Raw genomic sequence first — 12,857 nt, forward strand, 5'->3', positions numbered from 1 at the left:
CCTGGCCCTCTCCCTGGGAGCCAGCACCAGACCCTCAACTCAACTTTATTCCAATAATTTAATAGAAAATTAAAATAATAAATAATATGAAACAGACTGAGAAGATGCTGAGCTGGTGCAGGCCCAGGCCAGCTCAGTACAAGTTAGGGAGGTAGGGAGGGTAGTGAAGGAGGAGGAGGGAGGCAAACTACCCTGCACAACAGTGAAGAGATGGCTCAGAATGTGGTGGGTGTTGCTAAGGGCTGGCTTGACACTTTGGCATGTACAATGTGCTAAAGAAAAAAAGAGAGAGAGAAAGGGAAATCTAAATCCTTCTAAACTAGCTGGTGAGGGAAGAGAGCAAGACAAGGACTGGGATAAGGAAATGACTGTGGGCTTTCGGAAAGCCTCTGAGGGGAGGACTGGAATGTACCACATGGTTAGCAATGAAGTGGGAATGGATGGAAAAGGGCCAAAGCGAACTGTACCATGCAACCAAGGGACAGAAGGAAGACCCACGACTTGGCCAGCAAAGCCGGGGCAAAGGTCTGGGAAGGGGAGGAAAAGAAAGAGGGACTGGGTCCCAGTGGCTGGAGGAAAACAGGGAGAAAGGTCAAAGCTCAGTCCTTGAAGACAATCTGTTGGCCATGAGGACGCTCATCGTGGGTGATGTGGCGCCGGACATGGATCCTGCGGACTCGGTGTTCTCGGTTCTCCTCATCCTCCCCTCGGCCTGCCCCGCCACCTCCAGCTGCACCCCCTGTGGCCTCCAGGAGAGCTGGGTCTGGGCCCCGGGGGGTCTCGTAGATCAGGATGTTCAGGGTCTCCTCAAAGATCCGGGCCTCTGGGAATTCCACCTGCAAAAGGCCAGCAACCCCCAGCTCCCTCCCTCTGGCCCGGCTACACAACCATCCCCTCCCCAGGCTGCCCCTGCACCAGCACACGTCCTAGCCTCAGCAGTCACAGGTTCCTTTAGCCTGGACTGTCCTCTTTGCAACTTCTTTCCTCAGCAAAGTCACACTTGTACTTCAAGGTCCAGCTCTGAGGTCAGGCAGAGTTATCTGTTTTCTTTCCTTTGCTTCCAAGTCTCTTGATATATTTTTTCATTTCACAAATGTTTACTGAGTGACTGCACTGTATCAGGTGTTGTTCTAGGCACTGGGAATACAGAAGTGAACAAATTTCCTGTCCGCAGGAAATTTACATTCCAGGGGGAGGACCCAGTCATACATGTAATAAAACATAAACTGTCAGATAATGATAAATGTTATGGAAAAAATATAGCAGGAAAAGGGGTTAGGGATGGCTACGGTCAGGAACGTCACAACTTTGAAGAGGGAGCTCAGAGAAGGCCTCACTGAGGTGGTGACATTCGACCAACAGCTACAGGAAGGGAGGGGAGGAACCAGGTGGATAATGAGAAACAGCAGTCTGGGAAGAGACAACAGCAAGCGTAAAGGCTCTGGGGCAGGAACACGCTTAGTGCATTTGAGGATCAGCAGTGAGGCCAATGCAACGAGGCAGAGTGAAGGAGAGTGGAAAGGGACGAAATGAAGAGGTGACTGGGGGTTCCCCTGGTGTGGCTCAGAGGAATATAAACAACAAAACTCTTAACAAGCTTCAGTCTCATGATTGGTTTATCTTCCTGTCTTCCCAGTCACAGAGGAAGCTACTTGGAGGCTGGGTTATTCATTCACGCATACATTCAATAAATGTTTCCTAGCTTCTGCTATGTGATAAAGGCCTGGCTAGTGCTAGAGAGATTGGGGGAAAAGATACAGCCCTGCTCTCAAGAAGGTAACTCCTTACTGCTGAAGTAAACATTCCCCTATCCAGAGCAGACTTATAAATCAACACTGTGCTTAGGTGAGAAGAGGGTATGACCAACTTTGTCTGGGGTTGTTGGGTTGAAAGTTCATGACCAAAGGTGTCCCAAAGAAAGTGATGCTTGGCTTAGGTCTTAAAGACTAAGCACAAGTTCATTAAGCAGTCAGGAATGAGGAAAAATAATTCCAAGAAGAGGAAACAAAGGTGTGGAACAGCACTAGGTGCTTAGAGACTTCCAAGATCTCTGGTGTATATGGTGTATATGAGGCACATCCTTCACGTCAAGGTCAGAAGGGACCAAGCTGATAAGATCATCAGGGGCCAGATGTCATGACAGGGCTTGCATTTCATTCACCTTGACGGCAAACCTCTTGCAGTGCTCAGGAAGTATCTGCTGATGATTGCCAAATTAATGACTCAGGACCTACAACCTGAGTGTGTTCAAAGGTCCGGAGGTTTCAAGAACCTATTTTGGGCCATGGACTCTTCTGAGATTCTGTAGTCCTTCTAAACAGAAAAATACACACATGCCCCAAATCACATACCCTTTCAAGACAGCCTTGAAACCCAACTGGCCTAGATTAAGAATTCCACTCTCATCCAATACCCTCCTTTAACAGGTTAGAGAAGTGGAGACCCACAGAAGATGACTTGCCCAAGGTTACAGAGCTAAGACCCCAGAACCTGGAACTCCAGCCGTTGACTCTTGGTGATGAACTTCCCCTGCCTGATCTGTGGAGCTGCCTTTGTCCAGGGTGCTGGTCCTGCCCACCATCACAGCCCTCCCTGACCAGGCCCTGGACCCTTTCTGACCTTGGTCTGCTTCTTCTCCGTGGCATAGACAATGGAGGTGCAGCACACCTCGGCGATTTTGCGACCCTGCCCGTAGAAAGACCAGCAGCAGATCTCGTCCCCCAGTACATCCTTGAGGAAAAGCAGCCGCCCATGGAAGCGCAGGGCCAGTTTGTCAAACAGCTCGATGTTCTTAAGTAGGTTGTCATCTGAGGTGCTGAGGACCAGAGGGCCAGGAGGCCTTAGCACAACTGTCTGCCCTCCCTCTGTTCCCCCCAGCATAGGAGCCCAGATTCCCAGCATGCTAGTCCTGCCTAGGAGTTTGATGCCCAGCAGGGAGCTTCCTCCGCCCCTGGGGCCAGGCTGAGCAGTCCTCAGAAAGGAAGCAGCGTTTGCTGAGAAAACCCCAGCACAGCAGAGTGGCTACTCATGCAGGCTCTGGAGCCAAGCTGCCTCACCTGGCATCCTAGCTCCACCACTTTTTAACTGAGTGGCACTAACCAAGTTTCTTCACTTCTTGGTGCCTCAATTACCTCATCTGTAAAATGGAAACCATAACAAAACCTACTTCAAACGACTGCGAGGATTATGTGATTAAATATACATAAAGCACTTAGAGCCATGCCTGTTATAAAACAAGCACTTGAGAAATAATAGTCATTGTCATCTAATCCTCATCTGGACCCCAGGTTACTGATGATAAAACTGAAGCTCAGAAGTGAAAATGACCTGTCCAAAAGACCCAGTGGGTAAGTGGCAGAGCTGGAATTTGCATCCAGGCAGGATTCTTTTCATCCCTCTATGTGGCCATAACCCTCCCCTTGGGCCAGGAGCAGGGCTACGCTTGAGCCCAGGATTCCACCCAGTGCACCTCCCCACCCCCGAGGTGTTCACCTGGTGTAGGAGTACTTGTTGTTACTGCGGTTGTGCAGGAGCTTCACCACGGGCTGTTGGGGGAGAAAGGATGGAGAAGGGTGGGGGTCAGGCTGCAAGGACAGGCCCCCAGCCTCCACCCTACAGGGCTTAGGGGCCTCACCTTGGAGGTGCTGGCCAGGAGCTGCTGCTCCTCCCGGGGAGATGTCACCGTGGGGATGAGGCACAGCGGGGACAGGTTCTCCCTTTTTTGCTGGAGAAGAAGCGGAAGGTGATTAACAGCACAACCAAAGGTCACTCACTCCCCTAATTAAAAGTCTTCAAAAGCTTCCTGTTGCCTTTGGGGAAAAAAATCCAGACTCCTTAGCGGTCCACTAGGCTCTTACAGGATGCAAACTCTCTGATCTCATCTCTGCTATTCTCCCTTGCCTGCTAGGTTTCAGCCCCACCTGTTCTTTCACAAATCCAGCTGGTGCTGCCGGCTTTTGCTGCTCCCACTGCCAGGAATGGTCCCCACTAGTTGTCTGCATGGCTGGCCCCTTCATACCATTCAGATCACAACTCAAGCAGTGTCCCTAAGAGGGTGCTGGTCCTCCTCCCTAAGCTCCCCGGCTAAAGCAGCCTACTTCTTCCTTTTCACATTATCAGTTCACTTTCTTCACAGCACTCAGTTCCTCACATTTTCTCATTTTGGGGTATATTTGCTCATGATCTTTCCCACTTAGGGAGTAAGTACCTAGTATACAGTAGATGCTCAGAAAGTATCTGCTGAATAAATGAACTGGGCTGGGTGGGAGGTTGGAGGGAGAATCAGAACCAGACACACAGGTCTCTTTTCTCTTCTCTGTCTTCTAGAATCATCATGCCAAAACTCCTCTCACCTCTCTCAACCTAAAAACTAGATGTGCAATTCTAGTACAAATTCCAGAAGATTTTTTTTTGAGACGCTCCTAAGGCTTTTTCTAAAATTAATATGGAAGAATAAATCTATTACTCAGATCAGTTTTTAAAGAGTCAAGCAAGAGGAGAGACTGACCCTACCAGATATTAAAATATCCTACAAAGCCATAATAATGAAAACAGTGTAGTACAAACAAACAAAAACAATGAAACACAATAGAGAACTTGGAAACAGACTGGTGTATACCTGAGAACTAATATTTATAAAGAGAACATCACAGATCAGTGGGGCAAGTGTGTATTAGTTATCACTGTGTAACAAACTGTCCCAAAACTGATCAGCTTAAACCAACGACAAGTGCTTATTATCCATTTCTGTGGGTCATGAATTCAGGAGTGGCTTAGCTGAGTGTTTTTGGCATGGGGTCTCTCACAAGGTTATAGCCAAGTCAGCTGGGGCTGTAGTAATTGGGAGGCATGTCTAGGTCTGGAGAATTTGTTTCTGAGAAAGCTTATTTATATGGCTGGCGAATTCATGCTGGCTATTGGCAGGAAACATCTGATCCCTGTCATCTGGACCTCTCTATAGGGATTGCTTGAGTGTCCTTATAATACAGCAGCTGGCTTCTCTAGAGCAAATAATCTGAGAGAGCAAGGTGAAGGCCTCAATGTCTTTTGTTAGCCCTATTCAGTGTGGGAGCGAACAACACAAGGGAATAAGTACTAGGGAATTAGAATCATTGGGGACTGCCTTGGAGGCTAGCTCGACAGTCCACCTTCTGGCCCCCACTGATTCAAATCCATCCCATATGCACAGCACACTCACCCCTTCCCAAGATCCCCCAAAGTCTCATCCCATTACAGTACTGAAGTACAGAATCTGGTCATCTGAATCAGGTCCAGGTGGGAATGACACTCCTTGGGAGTAGTTTCTTAACTATAGCTCCTTAAGTACATTTCCTCTGGATCTGAAGACCTTGAACTAAAGAGACAAGTTACCTCTTTCACACATTCAATATGCAATGGTGGAACAGGCATTTGGATAATGACTCTTGTTCAAAAGGTTGGCGGCTGGGGAGGCGCAGAGATCACTGCTTCATGGAAAATCTGTAATCCAGTTGGACAAATGTTGGGAGCTCTCTGATGTCTACTCCTGTCCAGGAATGATTCTCTATGGCTCTTGGCTCTGACCTGAGTCATCCTTCCTTTTCCATGAAAGAGAGAGTCCATGTTTGCGGCTCCATAGTTTCCTTGGCCTGCTTTCTGCCTGTAGAACTTTGACGGTCCAAAGGTTTCTCCTCTTGCACTGTCTCTGTCCCTTCCAGTCTAAGTTGGTAGTGTTTCTGCTAATATAATTCTCTTAAAAACTTAATGGGTGTCTTGCAAGTTCTGGGGTTCAGTTCATTAGACAAAAGCCACACCCATACATCTTTGTGAGATAAGCTCCTCTACTTTGGGCTTATGCTGAGGCTGCTGCCTGACAACAGCCTTAAGCTTTTTATAAGTGCTATTATTTGAGTGAATGGTTCTCTGAGGCATCTTCCTGGATATTTCTGAGGTCTTAACAAAGGATTTTATAACCACATCCTCAGCTTCATCTTTAGACCATGTTTTACTGAGAATGCCCTGTATTTGATCACTGCCTGGAAGCCATTTGTTAATTTTAACACCAGTTGTTATTGAAAAGCTGGAAATTTTCAAGCCCCAAAATTCCTGGCTCTTTTTTGTTCAATTTTTTGTGCCTTTAGTTTACCCTCTCCTCTTCTATTTTACTGTAAGCAGTAGGAAATCTGGTGGTACCTTCAACGCTGTCTGGAAACTTCTTTAGCTGGATCACCCAGTTCATCAGGTATATTTTCTACTTTCTGCACGACTGTAGGAGACAGAGTTGTTACTTCTGCCACTACATAACAAGGATCCCTTTCCCACCACTTTCCAGTAAACATGTTCCACACTGCAGCCTCCTCCAGGGTCATCAGATTTCGGTGAATACTCTCTTTAAAGCTCTTTAGGCTTTTATTAACATTCTTCTCAAAGTCCTTCCAGCTTCTGCCCACTGCCCAGTTCTAATGCCGCTCCCACATTTTAGGTTTTCATTATGGCAGAACCCCACTCCAGATACCAAAATCTGTTATCTGTTACTGGGTACCAAATTACTACAAACTTAGCAGCTTAAAACAACAATAAATATTTATTATCTCACACAGTTTTTGTGGGTCAGGAACTTGAGATTGGCTAGTTAGGTGGTCCTGGCCCTAGGACCAGGGTCCCTCATGAAGTTGGAGTCCAGACGTTGATCAGGGCTGTAGTTATCTGAAGACTTGACTGGATCTAGAGGATCCACTTCTGGGATTGTTCACCCATTTGGCTGGGAGTCTGTGCTGGCCATTGGCAGGAGGCTTCATTTCCTTACCAAGTGGACCTCCCCCTAGGGCTGTTTGAGTATCCTCACATGGCAGCTGGCTTCCCCAGAGTGAATGATCCAAGAGAGGCAGAAATTGCCATGTCTTTTATGACCTAGTTTTAGAAGTCACACTATCATTTCTGCATCTCCTACTGTTACATAGGTCAGCCCTATTCAGTGTGGGAGGTGACTAAACAGCCTGAATAAGCAAGAGGTAAGAATTGCTGGTGGCCTTCTTGGATGCTGGCTACCAAAGACTGTTCAGTAGACGGCACTGAAAAAACTAGCTCACTCTATGTAGAACAAAAGACAGTTAAATCCCTTCACAATTCACATTTACAACAGTGAATTCCATTTAGGTTAAAAGATAAAACTAAAAAACTAATAAAAAACACAGAATAGAGAAAAACTTCTTAAACAAGATCCCAAGAAGATATACCATGAGGCAAACAAAAAAGAGTCAAATCTGATTATATTAAAATCAAGAATCGCTCCAGTTGACAATGAAAAGCATGACTTTACAACTATCCCATGTAATAATGTTGAAGGAACGTAACATAATTATTCTACTACCCTAATGAAATTACTGATTCAGGTGAGAATCAACAATTGATGTGCGGTTGATTGGTAGCTGCCATTCATAAAGTACTTAAATTACTTTATAGTTGGCAACAAGGAAATGTAACTACAATGGAGAGGTCAAATCATCATCACCTGAATCCAGGGACCAATTTCCGAGTATCACTAATGATAGGTCATGTTAACAATATTCTGGGTTTCGATATAACACAACATGAAATATACACCATTTACTTAAAATGTATTCTAACCAAAGTGTTTAATAACAAGCCTTTAAATCTACCATCTAGTTTACAGAAAACTCAGGATAGGGTAGGGTAACAAACAAAATCAGGTAAATTTGGAAAGTAGGGCACTGGGCAGGACAACTGGTGTTCTCTTTAACAAGTCAGTATTATGAGAAAAAGGGGACTGTTTGGGGCTGGAAGAGACTTAAAGAACATAGTAACCAGATATAATGCAAGGATCTAAATTGGGTCCTGGTTTAGATGAACCAGCTATAAAAGACATTTCTGGAACAAATGGAGAAATTTGTATATGCCCTCGATATTAAATAAAATTTCATTGACATGGAAAGATGGCAATTATTAACAAACAACAAAAAAGCAAATTACAAAACAGCACATACAGCATAATCATATTTTAGAAAATACACACAAACACACACACACACCCATCCACCCACCCACCCACCCACCCAGGAAAAGACCTGGAAAAATATTTGGTGCTTTTATTTTTTTGATTATCTGTTTTCTAAAATTCTACAACAGTTATGTACTGCTTTAAAAATAATAAAAAGTTATTTATAATTTTAAAAAAACAACAATTTCTATTCAACAACAGATGCCACACACAGGTGACTTTCTAATAAAATACTGGCAACATCTAAAATTGACTAGAAACTATTACCTGATACAGACTTTCTCAATGGGGTTCCTCACTGAATATCAAAACCCAGCAAATAATTAGAGTAACAATTTTCTCAACTCTTCTGAGAATGACAAGTAAACAGTGCCATGCTAGATACTTAGGAGAAAAGTTAATTTATTAGAAAATACACATGCTTTAGGGTAATAGGGCTTAATTCTCCCAAGGAACTCAACTAAAAGATGCAAGAATCTCCTACAAAGCAACAAGAAAAAGACAGGAAACTCAGTAGAAAATTTGGTAAAGAATATGAATAGGCAATTCACAGAAGGAGAAACCAAAAAAGCTAGTGAGTATATGAAGAGATACTAAATCTCATTAGTAATTAGCAAATTAAAATGAGATCACTCTGTACCAATCAGATCGGCAAAATGAGAATGCTGGATGATGCCATGTGTTGTTGAGGATATGCAGAAATGGAATTCCTAATGCACTGCTCATCAAGCATATAAGGTGCTACAGCCATTTGGGAGAGTAATCTGATAACACTTGCTGAAATTCCTTTGTATGTGTCCTGTGGCCAAGCAATTCCACTCCCAGCTACAATCATGAGAAACCCTGGCCCAGGACCCACAAGGGGACATGTACAAAGATGCTACAGTGGCACCATCTGTGGGGGCAGGAAGCGGGAGGCAATCTAGGTCTCCAACCTCAGGGGAATGTATAAATAAAATATGGTGATTGCACACCATAGATTCCCGTGCAGCAGTTAGAAGCAAAGAACTAAATGTACACACAGCAACATGAACAAATCTTGGAAAACATGTTGAATTAAGAAATAGAACACACAACCCATAGCACAAGGTCATTTATGGAAATTTAAAATGCATATGTTTACAAAAGAATGCTTTAGCTTTTCAAGGGTACAAACATAATCCAAGCATATGTATCAAAACATTAGGACTAGAGGGGTATCTAAGGGGAAAAGGGAAACAGGCAGGGGATTGAGAATGAAGGAAAAAATAAAAAGAGAAAAGATCTGCATAGACCAAGATGATTAAGTACCACCCACTAAGAAGTATGATAAATTTACTTCTCTGTACCTGAATCTTAAAAACAAAAACCTTCAAACAAACAAACATATTCTAGCTGAGTTGGGTGGGGATGGGAATGGTCTCAGGGAAACTTGGAAAGGAGGCAGTTGAAGCACAGAAGAAAAAGTACTGTGCTTGGGAGTCCGATAAACTGGGGTTGACTAAGCTTTGCTGCTTATCAGCTCTTTGAACTTGGATGCATCCCCAGCTTCCCTCGTGTTTCTTTTTATGTCAAACAGGGATACAGGAAGATAACAGAACCGATCCTAACACACGGTGGGTATGAGATAACATTAGATAAATGTAGAGCCATATAGAGCAGCAATGCACTTCCAAAATAATCTAGTTTAATGTTTTTCAGACTGCTAGTGGTAACCCATTAATGGGTCATGAAATAAATTTAATGGGTCCCAAATAGCATTGGAAAGAAAAAAAGAAAATAGAATATATCAGTGGGTATTTCACTAAAAGTTTCATTTAACAAAACTCTTATTTCAATTATTTATATGTGAGTATAAAATGCATTTTTTTTTCTATGAGACGCAGTCAAGAAGTTTGAAAAACATGGATATGGCTCAAAGGAATTCTGTGCTTTTGGATTTCAAGAATCAGTAAGTATTCTCCAAGACAATAGAAAGTTGTTCATAGTTGCCACTTTTTAATATATAAAGGGCATCTAAAAGGAAACTCTTATAATCTCCTATTAATATTGTATCATAAAAGGACACTTTGAACATTGTAAAAATGGAACAGAATAAAAGGCTTTATGTGAAACTCACTACACTGTACACATTTTTCTCATTTCACTATCTTTTGGAACATGAGAACAGAATGCCCGAGGTAGGAATTGACTCACTCAAGGTCACTCAGTCAGCTGTGGTGGAGGCGGCACTTAACCCCTATGTCCTGGCTGTGCTTTCCAAGCTCTTCTCCTCACAGTCTTAAGAGATCCCCAGAAGAGAAGCCCAGCAGGTGGGGCTCTGGAACCCCCAACCCTGTTTTATTATGAGTGTCTGCTTCTATATTTCATTACTAGAAAAAAAATTATTAACGCCCTGGGAGGGGTGGAATGCTGCCTCCCAGGGTTGGACCAGATCATGGAGATCACTATGTTCCAATTTAAATTTAGATTTTTTTTTTCATAGTGGGACAAGGGAGCTATTTGGAATTTCTGAGCAAAGGAGAGAATAAACTGGACAATTATTCGGTGGTAGTGTAACAGCTGGATCGGCTGGGTAGAAGCAGCAAGAAGCAGAGAGAGCAGTCATTTAACCACTGCAGTAGTCTTGGCATGAGGTGGTGAGGGGGGCCCTGCCTGGGGCAGCAGAATGCAGAGGACAGTACCCCCAAAGTTTCTGCTGTCATGGCTAGTTAGAGCCAGGCCAGAGGCAAGTCCTCCAGGCAGTGCCCCATATTTCCTTTTATTTATTTATTTATTTTAATGTCTTAATAGCTAACTGCTTGGGCAGGTCTCCCAGGGACACGGGCATAGGGGTGGGACTCAGGAGGTGGGGGAGGGACCCTCACCTGCAGTGCCAGCTGGCAGTCCTCAATCAGTCCCTGTACCAGGTAGTAGCGTGCTTCACCCAGTAGCTCCCCCAGTTCTCTGGTACTCTCAGGCAGTGGCACGGACCCGTCTCGCAGGTAGTTGAGGATTGTACCAAAGTGGCGGCCGCTCCGGTCAATCAGCACCCAACCTGGAGGGTGGGGAGAGGCAGGAGGAAGGATGGCTTTGCTGAGGGCCTTAGAGCTACTAATTTTTATGAAAAAAGGATTCCAAAGCTACAAGTCTGAAAACTGATCTGTCTCAAGCCTCTACCATATTCAAGAAAATTCCTTTAAAAAAATCTCTAGTGAGTTCTCCCATAGGCCTCTTTTTAACACATCCAGCCAGAGAATTAATTCCCTCCCAAGTCTGTTCTACACTGAAAAGGTTCTCACCGTGAGAAAATTCCTACAGATACCTTATCAATAAACCTCTAACCTCTTAATTCTGACCATCCTATTTAATTAAAATGTCTACTCCAATCTCCAGTTTACCACCATTTTAACCTTTATATTCTCCATAGAACTTATTACTATCTAGAGTTACATGTTTTGTTTGTGTTCTGGTATGTTTACTTGTTTATTGTTCTCTCCCTGCCCCTACAAAAAAAGAAAACTCCATAAGACTAATTTAGCAGATTCGTTTACCAAACAATCTCCAGCACTAACTGGCATTTTACACTTAGTGAATAAATAAATTCGTCACCTTCAGATATTTGAAGACTGAGTTCTACCTCCCCAATTTTTATTTTCCTGCTCTCACAATCCTTGTTAATTGTCTCTGAATCCCCCTCCCCACCCCCTACCAAACTTTAAGGTTCCACTTGGGCAATGGGGCCCAGACCTGAATGTAAAGCTTCGAGAAGGTAAGGTTCGCCTGCCAAAGAGATCTGTTCATTCTCCACTCTGGCGACCCTGGCAAACCAAAAGCAGCCCCCTTCTTCTACAGTCTGTATTTACAGATGGGTTCCTAGGCTGTACAGGGACCTATGTTAAGGGAACAGAGACAGACAAGATCCTCCAGCTCTCTGGGACGGTTGTTAACAGTGCTGAGGTAGAGAGGAACAAAAGGCTGGGCAGTTTTAAGACATTGGTGAAGGTTGCCTCGAAACGTGCTGTTGGCAGCAGGGCTGGTTCCCAAGTCTTTTGAGCTGAGGGATGAAGGGTGGGAGAATCAGTGGGGAGTAGTCATGAAAATTCTGAGCTGACATGTTGAATCACTTACCACAGCGCCTGGCAGTGTAGTTGAGGGGGTGGGTTTTCCATGAATGCTGGTTACTACCGCTGGGGGTAAAGACTGGGGGACGGGGGCCGGGGAGGAGGGAGATCGTGAATGAGAAAGGGGAGATGAGATGGGATGTGGCGGCTGGAGGAGCTGAGGATGAGTTGACCAGATGACAGGAGAGAAGGGGCATGAGGAGACTGCGCGATGAAAGACTAGGGGAAAGGGAGATGTGGATCTGGAGGACGCAGGGCAGTAAGCAAGAGCGGCTCGCGTACCTCCGGCGTCAGTGAGCACCTCCGCGCGGCCGCTGAACATGGCCTTGAGCATAGTGTCTTGTCCAGTGAGGGTGCGCAGCGTGGTGTAGTGCAGCGAGCCGCCCACGTTCAACTTCACGTACTTGCTGTTCGGGGTCAGTGGCTTGAGACAGTGGGCGGCAGAGCCAGGCTCGAGACCCGAGGGCATAGGGACTTCCAGGGACGGGGCCTCGGCCGCCGCCGGGCCCGAAGCTTCGGCGGACATGCCCAGTGGTTGCGGCGGGCGGTAATCCTAGGTTCTCTCCGCGCCCTCCGGCCTGTCCCAAAGAACCCGGGGACCTGAGCCCCCGGGCTGGGTCTCTGGGCTCGCACGCCCCTATGCCGCCGCTACTCAACGACACTGGCTCGCAGACCCATCCCGCCAGCATCGCCCGGAAGCCGGGTGAGCAGCTGCGCAGGCGCTTCTAGGTCCCGCCCCCAATCACGTGGGGACGGGAGTTTCGGCGCATGCGTGTTGT

General features: G+C 45.3%; 1 protein-coding gene across 2 annotated transcripts; it reads right to left on the reverse strand.

The window, feature by feature from the left end:
- Positions 1 to 39: 39 nt before the first annotated feature.
- KCTD13 (potassium channel tetramerization domain containing 13) lies at positions 40 to 12,801 on the reverse strand. Of its 2 annotated transcripts, none has more exons than XM_006181526.3 (6): positions 12,361 to 12,800; positions 10,843 to 11,012; positions 3,635 to 3,724; positions 3,493 to 3,545; positions 2,620 to 2,815; positions 40 to 836 (listed from the first exon to the last, which is right to left on the reverse strand). In XM_006181526.3, exons 1-6 carry the CDS (start codon positions 12,602 to 12,604, stop codon positions 600 to 602), a joined length of 990 nt encoding a protein of 329 aa, XP_006181588.1. In that variant the 5' UTR covers positions 12,605 to 12,800; the 3' UTR covers positions 40 to 599. The 2 variants fall into 2 exon arrangements, with proteins under 2 accessions (XP_006181588.1, XP_014412073.1); XM_014556587.2 differs by lacking the exon at positions 40 to 836 and adding an exon at positions 1,599 to 2,313 and having other exon boundaries at positions 12,361 to 12,801.
- Between the last annotated feature and the right edge of the window lie 56 nt (positions 12,802 to 12,857).

Source organism: Camelus ferus, chromosome 18 (genome assembly GCF_009834535.1).
Source record: "Camelus ferus isolate YT-003-E chromosome 18, BCGSAC_Cfer_1.0, whole genome shotgun sequence".
NCBI lineage: Eukaryota > Metazoa > Chordata > Mammalia > Artiodactyla > Camelidae > Camelus > Camelus ferus.

What these genes read in the sequence shown, in the direction of transcription:
- KCTD13 (XM_006181526.3), bottom strand. Translation starts at nt 12,604, where the DNA reads ATGTCCGCCGAAGCTTCGGGCCCGGCGGCGGCCGAGGCCCCGTCCCTG. An exon ending in ACTGCCAGCTGGCACTGCAG is followed by an intron (nt 3,725 to 10,842) that starts GTGAGGGTCCCT and finishes CTTCTTCTCCAG; the next exon opens with CAAAAAAGGGAGAACCTGTC. An exon ending in CGGAGAAGAAGCAGACCAAG is followed by an intron (nt 837 to 2,619) that starts GTCAGAAAGGGT and finishes GGCCTTTTGCAG; the next exon opens with GTGGAATTCCCAGAGGCCCG.